This window comes from Notolepis coatsorum, assembly GCF_963971535.1.
Source record: "Notolepis coatsorum genome assembly, chromosome: 9".
Classification (NCBI taxonomy): domain Eukaryota; kingdom Metazoa; phylum Chordata; class Actinopteri; order Aulopiformes; family Paralepididae; genus Notolepis; species Notolepis coatsorum.
In genome coordinates, this window is record NC_140173.1 from 110,165,067 (window position 1) to 110,178,887 (window position 13,821).

A 13,821-nucleotide genomic window follows, 5' to 3' on the forward strand; every position below is an offset into this window, starting at 1 on the left:
GTCCAGCAGTGATGTTAACACACCCCACCTCAAGTCCAGCAGTGCACAGCTCTTGTTTAGAAAGTCCAGGGCGAGCAGAACACTAGGTGGATTCCCTCAACACATGGAAAGTGTGCTGCCAGCAGGCGGGGCCCAAGGGAAGGTAATCTCAATGCTGCTCAATGTATGCTCAACATTTGGCCATTTACTACCCCGGAGTCAACAGGTCTCTCAGGGGCCGGTTGTGCAGGGCGGGAACTGACATAGGGAAGTCTGCAGTCTCCCGAGTCCAATAATATGGATCCTTTAGTGCCTTCCACCACACATCCCTAATGTAAGACATAGGGTGGTCATCACTGTCCATATTAGCCATGTCCTCAGAAATGCCATGCTGTTTGGGGCCGTCAGTCAGACAGGCTGGTGTTTGGACCTCAACACCAGATACCAACCATTTCCCTGGTGGCTGCTGTCGGTGTCCCGCTTGTTGTGACAGGAAACTTACAACGCACTTTCTGGGCTCCTCCTGCCAGAGTTAAACTATGGAAAAGCACTAACAGCTCATAGAAGAACACGATCACACCAATGTAACCGAGTGTCGTGGGTTTGCCCAACTGTGTAACTTTAATAAAGGGGACGTGATGCTGTACAGCCACACCTTTTTCCTTTATTTATACAAAATGGCGGAAGTTCGGCAACCGCTTTCCTGCCTTACGGCAACTCTGATGAACATAATACCATAAAACACAGAACAGTGTTACACTTGAATAAAAGTGCTTGGAGCTTTGATCCAACATATCACAGAAGAAAGGCCCAAACAGCACCTGGCCGACTCCAAAAAGAACATACTGTACAGGAGAAGTGAGCTGCCGGTGAAAAAAAAACAAAAGGTTTATTTGGACACTTCGCAAGCTTGGTGTCCCAGAGCATAGGAGGAACACAATGAATGGCTTGGGGATGCTACGTAGATACACAGACATGTTTTGTCTGTAAAGCTTCAGGTTCTTCTTCTATACCCGAGGAAGCCTTCCAGAAGAAACAGTGTGGATTACCCGCTTCAATTTTGATTTACAAGGTCCCGATTCGATTTTGATACAATATCGAATCAATGTTGCTGGTTTCATGGGGCCAGCACAAGCCATTGTAGTCAAAAGATGTAATTTGGTCAACTGAGTTTCGTAGTACAGCAGAAACTCTGTGCAAGGCAAATTAGAAACATCTGCAGGACAGGCATCCACTGAAAAAATGCACATATTAAAAGATTGATCTTGGGATTCAAATCAATATAGATTTGTTTTCTATATTCTTTCCCGGCCCTTGCGTGCGTGCGTGCGTGCGTGCATCCACATAGCATCCCCAAGCCATTCATTTTGTGCCTTCAAATGTTTTGGGACACTTGAGACCTGTAAGTACCTCAAATAACCCTTTGTGCATTCACTGGCAGCAGGGGAAAATATATTTTGTTTTCCAAGAAAGGAAGTTTAAGAAAGTAAAAACAAAGAAATAAGTGAAAAATACAGGTTTTTCTTATAGCATATCAAACAGCAGTACCAGGACAGTTGGTCAAGTCCCCTTGTGTTTTCAGTCTCTTAACTACAATCCAACTATAGCTTCAGCTTTTTATTTGTGAGGAAAAGTCTGCAGGAGAAGAGTGCCTTTTGATTCAGACATCACCCTTCTTCTTAGATCAGGCTGATGTCCAAAGAGTCGTCGGCTTTAATCACTCGAAAGACTCCCACATTCTCCTGTCTGGATCGCTTGTTTTTGTCTGGAGAGGATGGAAATAAATATATATGATTACACACAATGAATATCGTCACATCTTTTGAGTTATAGAATAAATATGTAAGATACATAAAATATGTAGAAGCAAAGTAAAGCCTTTTGCAATTATATACACACATATATATATATATATATATATTATATATACACATATTTCGTTACAGGACTTTCGGGTTAAGTACACGCTATGTACTGAACAAATGCAACGTTAGTTTAACCACTAACGGAAAGCACGTGCGCAACTTTGTTTCTTTGTAATTCAAAAGTCGCCACCCCCCCCCCCCCCCCCCGCCAAAATATAATATAACTAGCGCAAAGGGACGGATGTTGTTCGTTCAGCCCACACACACCATACCCAATTCTGAGTTGAAAGCAGATGTGAAAGTAGTCAGTTGGTTTACTCATGCCTGGATTACTGACTGAGTACGAGTATACCATATGACCATATACGGGCATAGCATTCGTCCCTTGGGGGTAAGGGGGGCCCACCCAGGGGCCCATGTAGAGTCATACTCCAACCATGGGCTTACTCACCCATCAAGTCACTGCGGTCGAGAAGAGTTTCCAGGTCCTGGTCACTAATTAACGTCCCCTTCGTTCCCTTCACCTCCCTGAGAGAAAAACAGACAAAGTCCTGAATGTTACCGACACATCAGGGTTGGAATCATTTAAATGAATCCAGGAGGTCAACAACAAAACAACAAACTTGATTGAACTGAAAGTAAATTGCTGACCCGCCTCCACCCCCCCAAACCTGATGATATAATAAAGTACTTGAATTTGGAAAAGCAATTTTCCCCATTTTTGTAGCCTAAATATTAGTTCATATACCAAATCATGACTCAACAATTAAAGCATTGTTATTAGAATGCTGGTTTGTTACTATACAAATAATAATGAGTGTCATGATTTTCAAAGGGGTGTCAAAAATCAAATCGAAATGAGTGTTCGATTTTGACCTCCAAAACAACAAGCAAGTTCGCGATTCCCCCAGTATCTTTTCATCTCTCCACCCGCCTACTTGCGTGCGTCAAATAAAAGAAAAAACATTTCCAAGGACACACAAATTAGCTGCTAGTTAACAAGCTTACTGGTAGCCTGCATTACTTTTCAAACACAGCTTAGCTGCTAGTTTAACCTCTTAAACCCAATCGGCCCAGTATGAGATTTATTTCACATCACAAATAGATCAATACAGTCCGTATTAAGTGATGTCGAGTTTCTTTTTCAAATGTAGCCAAGAGTGAAGACCCTAACCCAATAAAAACAGCAGTCAAAGTATATATTTTCAGCATTACATTTACGTTTAGCAATGATTACATTTTTAAGTGTTATTAGCGAAATATGAGCTTATAAAAATCTGTGCATTGCATCGGAAACCGGATGATTTAGACGCAAGGACATCAAGAAATCCTTGTAGTCCTAAGAAAGATGACACGGGGCTTTCGATAGACGTCGACATTTCATAAAACTACACTACCCAGCTCACACCAGCCGCAGTTAAAGCTGCAGCCGCTTGATGTGAAAATCGTGATTATATTTCGCAGGTCGAATAAACAATAAAATAATAATAATTGATATTCTCCTTTGGTTCATTACAATTTACTCAAGCCTAGTAGACACCCAATATTTCCGACACTGGGAATACATTCCCTAAGGTCAATAGATGTCCCTAGATACTAGGGGTGGAACGGTACGCATTCGAACCGTACACCATTCGGTACGACCTCCACGGTTCGGGGCATGCGTGTATTGTTCGGTTATAACGTTAGCCGCAAGCTAACCGTGGAAACGCTCACAGCGAAGTGACTCCACGACACCAGTCCATTAGTGGGGAAGGGGTGGTATATTGAAGAGGCTTGACAACAGAGGTTCAAAGATAACTTCACATTTATTGGCTGTTGGTTTATATTATATCATCAGGGCTTCTCCTTCCAACGCAGTGTTACTGTTGACTACCGTACTTTTCGGACTATAAGCCGCGGCTTTTTCCCCCATTTTTCGACCCTGCGGCTTATATAACGGTGCAGCTTATATGTGACTGGACGTGACCAAACCCGAAAATGTTAAAATCAAAATATTGCTTTTTTGACTGCATTGAAATGTTATTTATCTGTTCCCTTATTTGCTAAACTTAATACAACTTGTAAATGAGTTCATTCTTGTTATTTGTCTGACAGTATTGTGTCCCAATGCTAATTAAACATTAAAACACCTGCGGCTTATAGTCCAGTGCGGCTTATATATGTACACATCATTCAATTTAGCTGCTGCGGCTTATAGTCAGGTGCGGCTTATAGTGCGAAAAGTACGGTATTTACTTCCTCGTGTGACGTCACTTCAAATACGGCTACCAAGACACTCAAAAAGCAAGAGCGAGTCGAGTCGATTAGGTACCATGCAGTGAAAAGGGGCATAAGAGAATACTTCAAAATGTTTCATGCAATTAAAAAGTAAATATATATTTAGTACACATGATTTATTTATTTTAAATAACAGTGACTTTTCCTTTTTGATAAGAAAGTCTAGTGCTGGTTGAGCATATACATACTTTAAGTTGATGGCATTTGTCTATAATGTGGCCACAAAAATAGAAAAGATTTAATTATTTAATTTGCACTAAGTTAATACACCGACACATGTGTACCCAGCCCACCACTTCTTTTCACCTGGCAGCACGGACTCTCACTGGGAGAGTGTAACGTGTGGAAGGTCACACTACCTCCCTCCAGATCCTTCCCTCGCTGTGCAGGCGCCCCGACCGAACTGTAGGAGCCGCTGTTTACAACGACCCGGACCCACCCACCCACCGGCTTCCCTCCCGCTGACTGCCAATCGAGCCAGTATGACGGCCGGCCAAGCCGGAGGAAACGCTGAGAGCCGGATTCGATACCAGTGTCTCTTGCGTTGGTGACGAGCGCTTAGTCCGCTGCGCCACCCAGCCGCCTGTGTTTGGAGAAACTTGACACCCCTAATAATAATAATAAGCATGAATGTAGAAAATAGTCTTACTTTTCAGCGTCTCTGGCTTGGAGCATCTCCTTCAGATCATCCAGATCAATACAGCTTCCTTTCAGATCAGCCTTCTTTCCCTTAAACTTGTCTGAGAAATGAAAAGGCCACAAGTATAAAAACAGGCTCCATTCAACAGATTTTTTGCTGACAAGAACAAGTATTTTGTTTTACTTGCCAATACAAAGTGTTGAAATGAGTATTTTGCTTGATATTGATCAGTTTTGACTGCTTCTATATTCTGTTAAATTGTACAGGCAAACATTCTTATACGTACCGGTAGTTATATACTTTTCATCCAATCAAATCCCAACCAATCATTATATTTTCTAATGTAACCATCAAATACCATTGTGCTTGTACTAATTTCTTGTCATCTTTGGCCTTCGATGATACATATTTAATATGGTAAATATTTTCGTATCGGTGCACCTGTAATATTAATGTATAGTAAAACAAAAGGGTCTCAAACTGCAATTTGGGTCACCATGGCACATTTTAAAAAGGGGAACTACACTCATATTTCAGAATTCATACGCATTATTGGCATACAAGACATTCCAAAACATCCCTAAAAACTAGTGATAAAACTCAAATTTGTAATGTCATCAGGTATAAAGTCCAACGCTGCTCTATAGACAATGAATTGGGAATGATAACTTTGTATAGCACTTTTCATACAGAAATTGCAGTTCAAAGTGCTTCACAACAGTAAAAAAAATACAGGCATAAGAGAGCATAAAAAAAAGATAAAAAAAAGATAGAGGTAGCAAGGAAAGGTAAATCACAGATTTTCAGTAATACAAATAATAAAATAGAATAGATTAGATAAGAGTAAAAAAGTGGAGTTTGATTCAGTTTAAAAATAATAATATAGAATGGACAGTAAAAAGTGTAATAAAATTGTTCGCCAGGTCTTTATTCAATGGATATAGATTTAGACTGCGACATTTGCGAGTGCTTAAAATATATCTTATATTATATCTATGGGTCTAATAACGCCGTCGAGTCTCAGTGAGTTGCTTCCAGTCAACATGCCCGAGACAGATTGTTTTTTCATCCATACATTTCCGTTTTTATACCGTTTTGAATAGAGTATGGTTTGGGTGCTTTTCAGTAATTCCAGGAAAAAGACGAGAAAAAGGCATTTTACTGTAATCCAGTCATCACGTTGTAATTTTTCGGCCGATTATCTAATCATCCTGAAATCAACGCTAGATTATCATTATTATGTCTCGTCGTACATACATGAAATGACCGTCGTAGCGTTCTTGCTGGCCTGTCATTTATGTGGTGGTGATGTAGCTAGGTCCCTGTCCATTTAGAGCTTTGTATGTAAGGAGAAGGACCTTAAAATCAATTCTAAATGTTACAGGAAGCCAGTGTAAAGAAGCTAAGACTGGACTAATGTGCTCCCTCCTTTTGGTTCTAGTTAGCAGTCGGGCTGCAGAGTTTTGGATTAGCTGAAGCCTCTGTGGTTCTCTTAGGGAGACCTGTGAAAAGTGCATTACAGTCTAACCGGCTAGATATGAATGCATGAATTCGCTTCTCAGCATCGTTTTGATTAATAAATGGTCGTACTTTTGCTATATTTCTGAGATGGAAGAACAATGTTTGTCACTTTGTTAATATGAGAATTGAAGTTCAGTTCTGAATCTATGATAACCCCAAGACTTGTGACCTCAGATTTGATCCAAGGGGTTAGTCCTCCCAGTTTCTTTATTAACGTTTCTATTTGTTTTTGGGCCGATAATTAGAATTTTCAGGAAGTTCTTACTCATCCATTTATTTGTTGCCAATAAGCAGTCTGTAATGGAGTTAATAGCTGTATCATTTGGTTCAGCAGATATGTACAGTTGTGCATCATCCGCATAGCTATGGAAACCTACATTATGTTATCTGATGATATCACCCAGCTGTAACAGTAAAGGACCTAAGCAACTCCGTTGTGCAACTCCATAGTTTGTCATATATCTCAGACATGTGGCCTCCTAGTTTAACATAGAATTTCCTCCCTCTGATGTATGTTTTAAACCAGCTTAGCACATGTTATGAGAAACCGACAAGGTTTTCAAGACGATCGATTAGAATATCGTGATCAATTGTATCGAATGCTGCACTGAGATCTAGCAGGATAAGGATGGAGACCTTATTCTCGTCAGAGTTTAGTCTGAGGTCACTGATTATTTTGGTGAGGGCAGTTTCAGTGCTATATGGTGAGGGCAGTTTCAGTGCTATATTTTCTGAATCCAGATTGAAATTCTGAATTTGAAAGATGTTTTCTTCAAGAAAGGAATTAATTTGAACTGAAACTATCTTTTCAAGTAGTTTAGATATTGGTCGATAGTTTGCCATTACTATCAAAGTTAGTTAAAAAAAATGTAACTGCTGTTTTAAAGGCATGTGGGAAAATAATGTAATGATAAATGTAATTTTTTGTAATGATTTTAGAGAAGTAGTATTTCCTTGCTAAGCAAACACTTTTATTATAGGCAGTTAAAGCATCTTTGTATATATCACAGCGTTTTTGTTTTTCTCCATTTCCTTTTTTCTCTGTTCACCGCATTATAGTTCAACCAGGGGGAGGCTCTGGTTCTTTTTTCATTTTTAGTGGGGCGACAGAATTTAATACAGATGACAGTGAATCATTGAGATTTTCTACCATTTCATTTAGAGAGCCGTCATGATTGTGTGGTCCATGTAGTCTGATAAAATGTATGAACTTTGATTCAGCCTTGTAGTTTAGGAGCCTCTTTTGAACTATGATTTATTTTTTCGTTTTAGTAAGGGTTATTTGAGCATCAAAGAATATACAGTGATGGTCGGAGAGCGGTAATTCAGTTACAGCATTTTTTAATGCTTAGCCCAGTTGTTGTTATGACTAAGTCTAATGTATTTCCAAGCCGGTGAGTTGCATTTGTTATATGCTGTGTTGGATCAAAGCTATACGGTAGATTCTTTAGCTCTAGTTTGAGTTTGTTTTCTCATTAAAATAAATGTTCAAGTCTCCATTTAGGATCACCTTGAAATGAGTTCAGAGAACTCCTGTATAAATATTGGAGTGTCTAGGCGGGCGGTATATTGTGACGATAATGGTTGATTCTGTTTTGAGTTCAATGGCAGTTGAGTTTTGAGGAGAAAATTGCTGCAACCCCTCCTTGAAAACTATAGTCTGGTGGGCAGGTCTCTATCATTATTGATGTAGCTGTGTAGTTATTGAGACATGTCTCTACTAAGCAGATGCAGTCCAAGTTATTTTCTTTAATCAGATAATTTACTAAAAATGTTTTATTGTTCAGTGATCTGACATTTAGGAGGGCTAATTTTATTTGTTGGACTTCATGAGGAGATCTGCTTTGGCTGGACCTTGATAGCTTTGAGGTTAACAGCAGGTGTACACATTGATTGTGTATAGCTTTTACCATGCCATTGGTTGGTTAAGATTACCGGTATGTTCTGAGAGATGGCATGGCGTTTGTACTATTAATTTAATACCTTTTTTGGTGCTAGCAGACTGTCCATCTCCTCTAGTGCATGATGGGCTGATTTGATTAGCTCTTTCGGGGACATTTGATCAGAAGAGTTGCGGGTGGCCCTGTGTGAGATGGCCCTGTGTGATACGGGGGTCAGGACACCTTGTGCTGCACCTCGTGGTGTGTCCTTCGTGATAATCTCTCGTGCTTGTATGAGTTTGATGTCCTTGGAGGTCACTAAGGCATGATGTATGTTTGCTGGAAGAAGCCTCGATCCGAGGTGATTTGGGAAAAAAACATTTCTTTGAAAGCGTTCAGGATTATTCCAGAACTATAAAGGTAGAGCCATATGAAATCAGTTTTATTATTTTCCAAATTCCATAATTTTTTCCCCCAAATACCGTTTTAATATTTCAGAATTCTGTATTTTGCTTATAAGTCTAATAAGTGGGAATGAATAAATGTCCACAATTGAATAAGATATAACAGTCCATTTAATGTTTTTAAGTGCTGCAAGTCAGAAATAGTTCAATTTTACACAATATTTTAATATAATAATATTGTGACAAAATAAAAACACACATTTCAAGTGTAAACAATAGATACAGCTAGCTACTACTGACATTATCACAATGACAATGTCAGTAGCCTAGCTATATCTATTATATTGTGATGAAATATAGTAATGCATAATTTAGGCACCTTTAGTTTATAAAGGACTGTGTGTAATGACAATCATTTGCATTAAACAAATGGATGGGTGCACCAGATTTAGCAAGAAGCTATCATTTCCATCTATAGTCCTATGTACTGTAACGTTAGCTATTTAATCACAATAGTGTCGCACATGTTTTTGCGGGTCCAGTCCACGGAACGTTGACAGAATTAGCAAAACACCTCATCACCGGAGGCATAAAAGTCATTAGGATACTGCTCTGCTCTGAATTGAGGGCTTATTGCGGAATTTCTTAGCTTCTTGACGACGTTAACACAGAAGCAGCCAGACGGCAGACGCTTGGACACTGCTGTGTTGTGTAACACGCAGCGGTCCCCGGTCATGTTTGCTTTGCACCAAACGTTCCACCCAAAAACGGAATTTCAGTCCAGATTAGGCCAAATTCTGCAATATTCCACGTTTTGCAGTCGATTCCATTTTTATTGGTAAATTCCGCAATTCAGTCTGCGATTCCGTGAACGCAGATTTCATATGGCTCTAACTAAAGGGTTCTTGTCCTCTGCGAAAGCATGCAATTGGTCCACTGATGGATACATTTTGATATTTGTCTAGTGTGTTCATTAAACGGGTGAAATCCTCTTTCAGTGTTTCTGTGCCGGTTTTCTTTCACAGGATGTCAAAAGATCCAGAGTGAATGACAATTTTTGTTCCGTCTGGTCCGATGAGTGTTGGAAGTATTTCGGACAGCTCCTTCACAGATGTGTTGTCTAGACATAGATTTTCTGTTTGCCATTTCCACATACCTTGTTGTGGAATCTCCAATCAATATGCAGTCTGTTTTCTGTGTGAAGTTATCATTCTTCTTTCCAACAGTTCTGGGGCAGTTTGTTTTGGGGCCGTTTGTTTTAGCATTAGGCCTAGTCTGTCAGCTCTCACAACAGTCCTGTGGCCTTGTTGCAATAGCCTCGCTAGCCGTCTCAATAGCTGTCCTGCTAGCGCTAACCTCGTACCTTCGACATTGGCTACCGCGACAATCCTGTGACGCTCCTCTGTGCAGAATAGTCTCTTCACTGTTAGCCACTAGCTCAGGCTGGGTAGTGTTTGCTAGCCGTTTCGCTAGCAGCTCCGTTTATCTCGCCGTCTCGGCGCTTCGTTAGCTCTGCGTTTCGCTAGTAGCTCTGCTAGCCTTGCATCTTCTGATGACACAGAGCACCCTGGCAATGTGTTCGAGTATATTGGTACATTTCCTGTTTCAGAACTGAGACTACTGTAAACTAAAGCTCATTCAGGTTAGTATAAAAGGTTCAAACGAACATTCTGTGGGTCCCCCAAAATCAGTCTCCATTCATCATCTATGGATCAGTTCCAGACTTTATACCTGATGGCATCATATGTTTGAGTTTTACCCCTCTGGACTCTGGCTTCAGGAGTAGCTCATACTAACAAATATTGATTCAATGTTCTTAGGCCATGGAAATAACACACAACGCATTCCCCTTTTAAGCAGAGATGCTCACGCTTGTGGATGACCATCTTCTCCAGCTTCCTCTTGGCCGAGGCCCTCTCCAGGATCTTCTGGTCGATGGTGTTGGCTGTGATCAGACGGTACACCACCACAGGTTTGGTCTGTCCGATACGGTGACACCGGTCCTGAGCCTGCAGGTCCGCCTGGGGGTTCTGAGCGCGGAGGGGAGAAGGAGTCGTTTACCAGTATGAAGCAGCGAACAGACACGATAAAAACAAGATCCACATCGAAAGAGATATCATTCTGAATGTGCACACAGCACATACCCAGTCACTGTCGAAGATGATGACCGTGTCAGCAGCCGTCAAGTTGATGCCGAGTCCACCTGCCCTGGTGCTCAACAGGAACAGGAAGACGTCTGGGTCAGAGGAGAACTTGGTCATCTGGGGAGAGAATAAACATGGGATGATGTAACCGGGCACTTTTTATTGTTGGTTTGTTTTTGAACTTGCAGACTAGTCATAAATGGGATTCATGTAGCAAAGACACGGTAATATAATATGGCGAGGCACCAATTAATCTGCCTACTATATTAAATAGTATTGTATTAAATATTGATAGCGTGACATATGGATTATAGGGGTAAGAAGGCCATTTTAATTTACAGTACGTTAAGACATTATACCCAGCCCCAATATACACTATAACTGCTTGTTTCAAATATTAGGGGGAACATTTTATAAAAATATTAATACGCATGTACTAATACTATTATATCTGTACTGCCCTACAAAGGCAAAAACTACAGTAAGTGAAGTTAAGGCTTTTTGCCTTTGTAGGGTAGAATAGCTGCATCTAGTCTCATATAGGACTTACGTTCTCCTCTCGGTCAGTGTAGGACATGGTGCCGTCCAGCCGGCTGAACTGGTACTTCCGCAGGTAACAGTAGTCCTCCAGGATGTCGAGGATGGATGTCATCTGACTGAAGATCAATATCTGGACCACAATCCAAACCACACAATCATCAAGCCACAACCAGGGACTAAATGCAATAGGGCTGTCAAAATAATTCAATTTCAATATAAAACATTACAAAAATGTTATACCAAACTGCCTGTCGAATATAAATATAAAGAAAAACACAAAAACAATGACATTATTGATATGAGGTGAACTGAAAACGCATCACTGGTTCTTGGCACTTTTTTGTGATTTTGGAAGAAAATTGCCAATAAATGAGCACAAAAGCACAGCCCAATGCCTAATGATAGTTTCCTATCGATACTACCCATAATAGCAAATAGAACAGACAATGAACTTGTTAATTGTAAGCATTGTATGCCTGCTTTGATGTGGTAATAATAATATTTGCCTCATTTCAGCAAATTTTAAAGATGTGGTCATGAATCAAACAGCCTTAACACATTCTGTGCCACGCTGTTTCCAGGAAACGGCTATGCGAGGCCACCCATTAAACTAATGGAGTCCGTCACCTTGTTCGTAGAGCTATAACTATATTCTATATTATAGCTATAGATACAATACTATAGTCATTTGACAGAGTTTCTTCCGGTCAAGATGCAAAAAAAAAAAAAAAAAAAAAAATCCATCCATCCATACATTCCCGTTTTATACCATGGTGAATATGAGTGTTATTTCGGAATTATCCGGGCCAATTCCTGAGAGGCTGGTTATAAGCCGCAATGTGTATTACCGGTATACTAAATCCATTGCCGTTTTGTCCCTACACACGCTACAATAAAAAAAATCAAATGCATATGATCGGTATTATGTTCCATCATGAATGCATGAAAGGGTGGGTGGGGGGGGGGGGGGGGGGCGGGGTCGTTTTTCGATGCTTTGATCGTCACCAACGGAATACGTTATGGACTAGCGTTACACACATACGCTCGGATCGCAATGAAAACATTCTTGGATCAATGCAAGATTGATATCATATTACCTTGACTAGGATGTACCCCAAAAAGAATATTCCAATTATCGGATCGCCATTCCAAGTATTGATGTCCATCGTTTCGCCAACATAATCCAACACAGAATCCACCACTGGAGTAATTGTTTCTTCTCAATCAGAGCATTATAACCGCTACACTTCCTCGAAAAAAAGGAAAAAAAGACCCTTCATTTATGGCACAAACGGTTGGGGCCCAGAAACGAGAATTCTCGTGAACGGCACTGAATGTGTTAATGCCCGTTACTGAGAATCTACAGTGTATAAAACTGGTATCATGACCACAGAGTGAAGCGCCCTCATACCTTGTGCCCCCTCTTCTTCAGTTCAGGCAGCATTCTGTCAAGTATGAGGAACTTCCCCGAGCAAGTCACCAGCTCTTCATCAATCTACAGAGAGGCAAGTCATTGTTAACAGACTCATCACATATTAAAAATGGAAGTACACCTCATAAAACATGAATGCTTAAAAAAATAAAATATCCTGTGTGGCAGGGTCCAGAGGACACTCAGGCTAGTCTACCTTGAACTCCTGTGTGGCAGGGTCCAGAGGACACTCAGGCTAGTCTACCTTGAACTCCTGTGTGGCAGGGTCCAGAGGATACTCAGGCTAGTCTACCTTGAACTCCTGTGTGGCAGGGTACAGAGGATACTCAGGCTAGTCTACCTTGAACTCCTGTGTGACAGGGTCCAGAGGATACTCAGGCTAGTCTACCTTGAACTCCTGTGTGGCAGGGTCCAGAGGATACTCAGGCTAGTCTACCTTGAACTCCTGTGTGGCAGGGTCCAGAGGATACTCAGGCTAGTCTACCTTGAACTCCTGTGTGGCAGGGTCCAGAGGATACTCAGGCTAGTCTACCTTGAACTCCTGTGTGGCAGGGTCCAGAGGACACTCAGGCTAGTCTACCTTGAACTCCTGTGTGGCAGGGTCCAGAGGACACTCAGGCTAGTCTACCTTGAACTCCTGTGTGGCAGGGTCCAGAGGATACTCAGGCTAGTCTACCTTGAACTCCTGTGTGACAGGGTCCAGAGGACACTCAGGCTAGTCTACCTTGAACTCCTGTGTGGCAGGGTCCAGAGGACACTCAGGCTAGTCTACCTTGAACTCCTGTGTGGCAGGGTCCAGAGGATACTCAGGCTAGTCTACCTTGAACTCCTGTGTGGCAGGGTCCAGAGGATACTCAGGCTAGTCTACCTTGAACTCCTGTGTGGCAGGGTCCAGAGGATACTCAATAAGGTAGGGGTGGTTGCAGGTCTTCTTCAGCAGCATGAGGATGTTCCGCAGCTTCAGGTTGATCTGGGCGTCCAGCGGGGCCTGGACATGCACCAGTGGGGTGGCGCTGGGGACGAAACGGTGGATGTGTTACAAATGTGTCGATCGGTCCTATTTATTCAGAATTTGGTTACCAGGGACAATGGTATTAAGAGAGGTTTTTCATGCATGTCTTTTATGGTGTAGGAAG

General features: G+C 41.3%; 1 protein-coding gene across 3 annotated transcripts in view; it reads right to left on the minus strand.

The window, feature by feature from the left end:
* Window positions 1-618: 618 nt before the first annotated feature.
* hells (helicase, lymphoid specific) overlaps window positions 619-13,821 on the minus strand; it is a 51,662-nt gene continuing 38,459 nt past the window's right edge. For all 3 annotated transcript variants that reach the window (XM_084321650.1, XM_084321651.1, XM_084321649.1), the window contains 8 exons: window positions 13,554-13,698; window positions 12,665-12,748; window positions 11,264-11,383; window positions 10,714-10,830; window positions 10,440-10,599; window positions 4,774-4,864; window positions 2,296-2,372; window positions 619-1,744 (listed from right to left, as the gene is read on the minus strand). In XM_084321650.1, coding sequence (XP_084177776.1) covers window positions 1,659-1,744; window positions 2,296-2,372; window positions 4,774-4,864; window positions 10,440-10,599; window positions 10,714-10,830; window positions 11,264-11,383; window positions 12,665-12,748; window positions 13,554-13,698 — 880 coding nt within the window. In that variant the 3' untranslated portion in view covers window positions 619-1,658. The remainder of the gene's footprint in view (window positions 1,745-2,295; window positions 2,373-4,773; window positions 4,865-10,439; window positions 10,600-10,713; window positions 10,831-11,263; window positions 11,384-12,664; window positions 12,749-13,553; window positions 13,699-13,821) is intronic.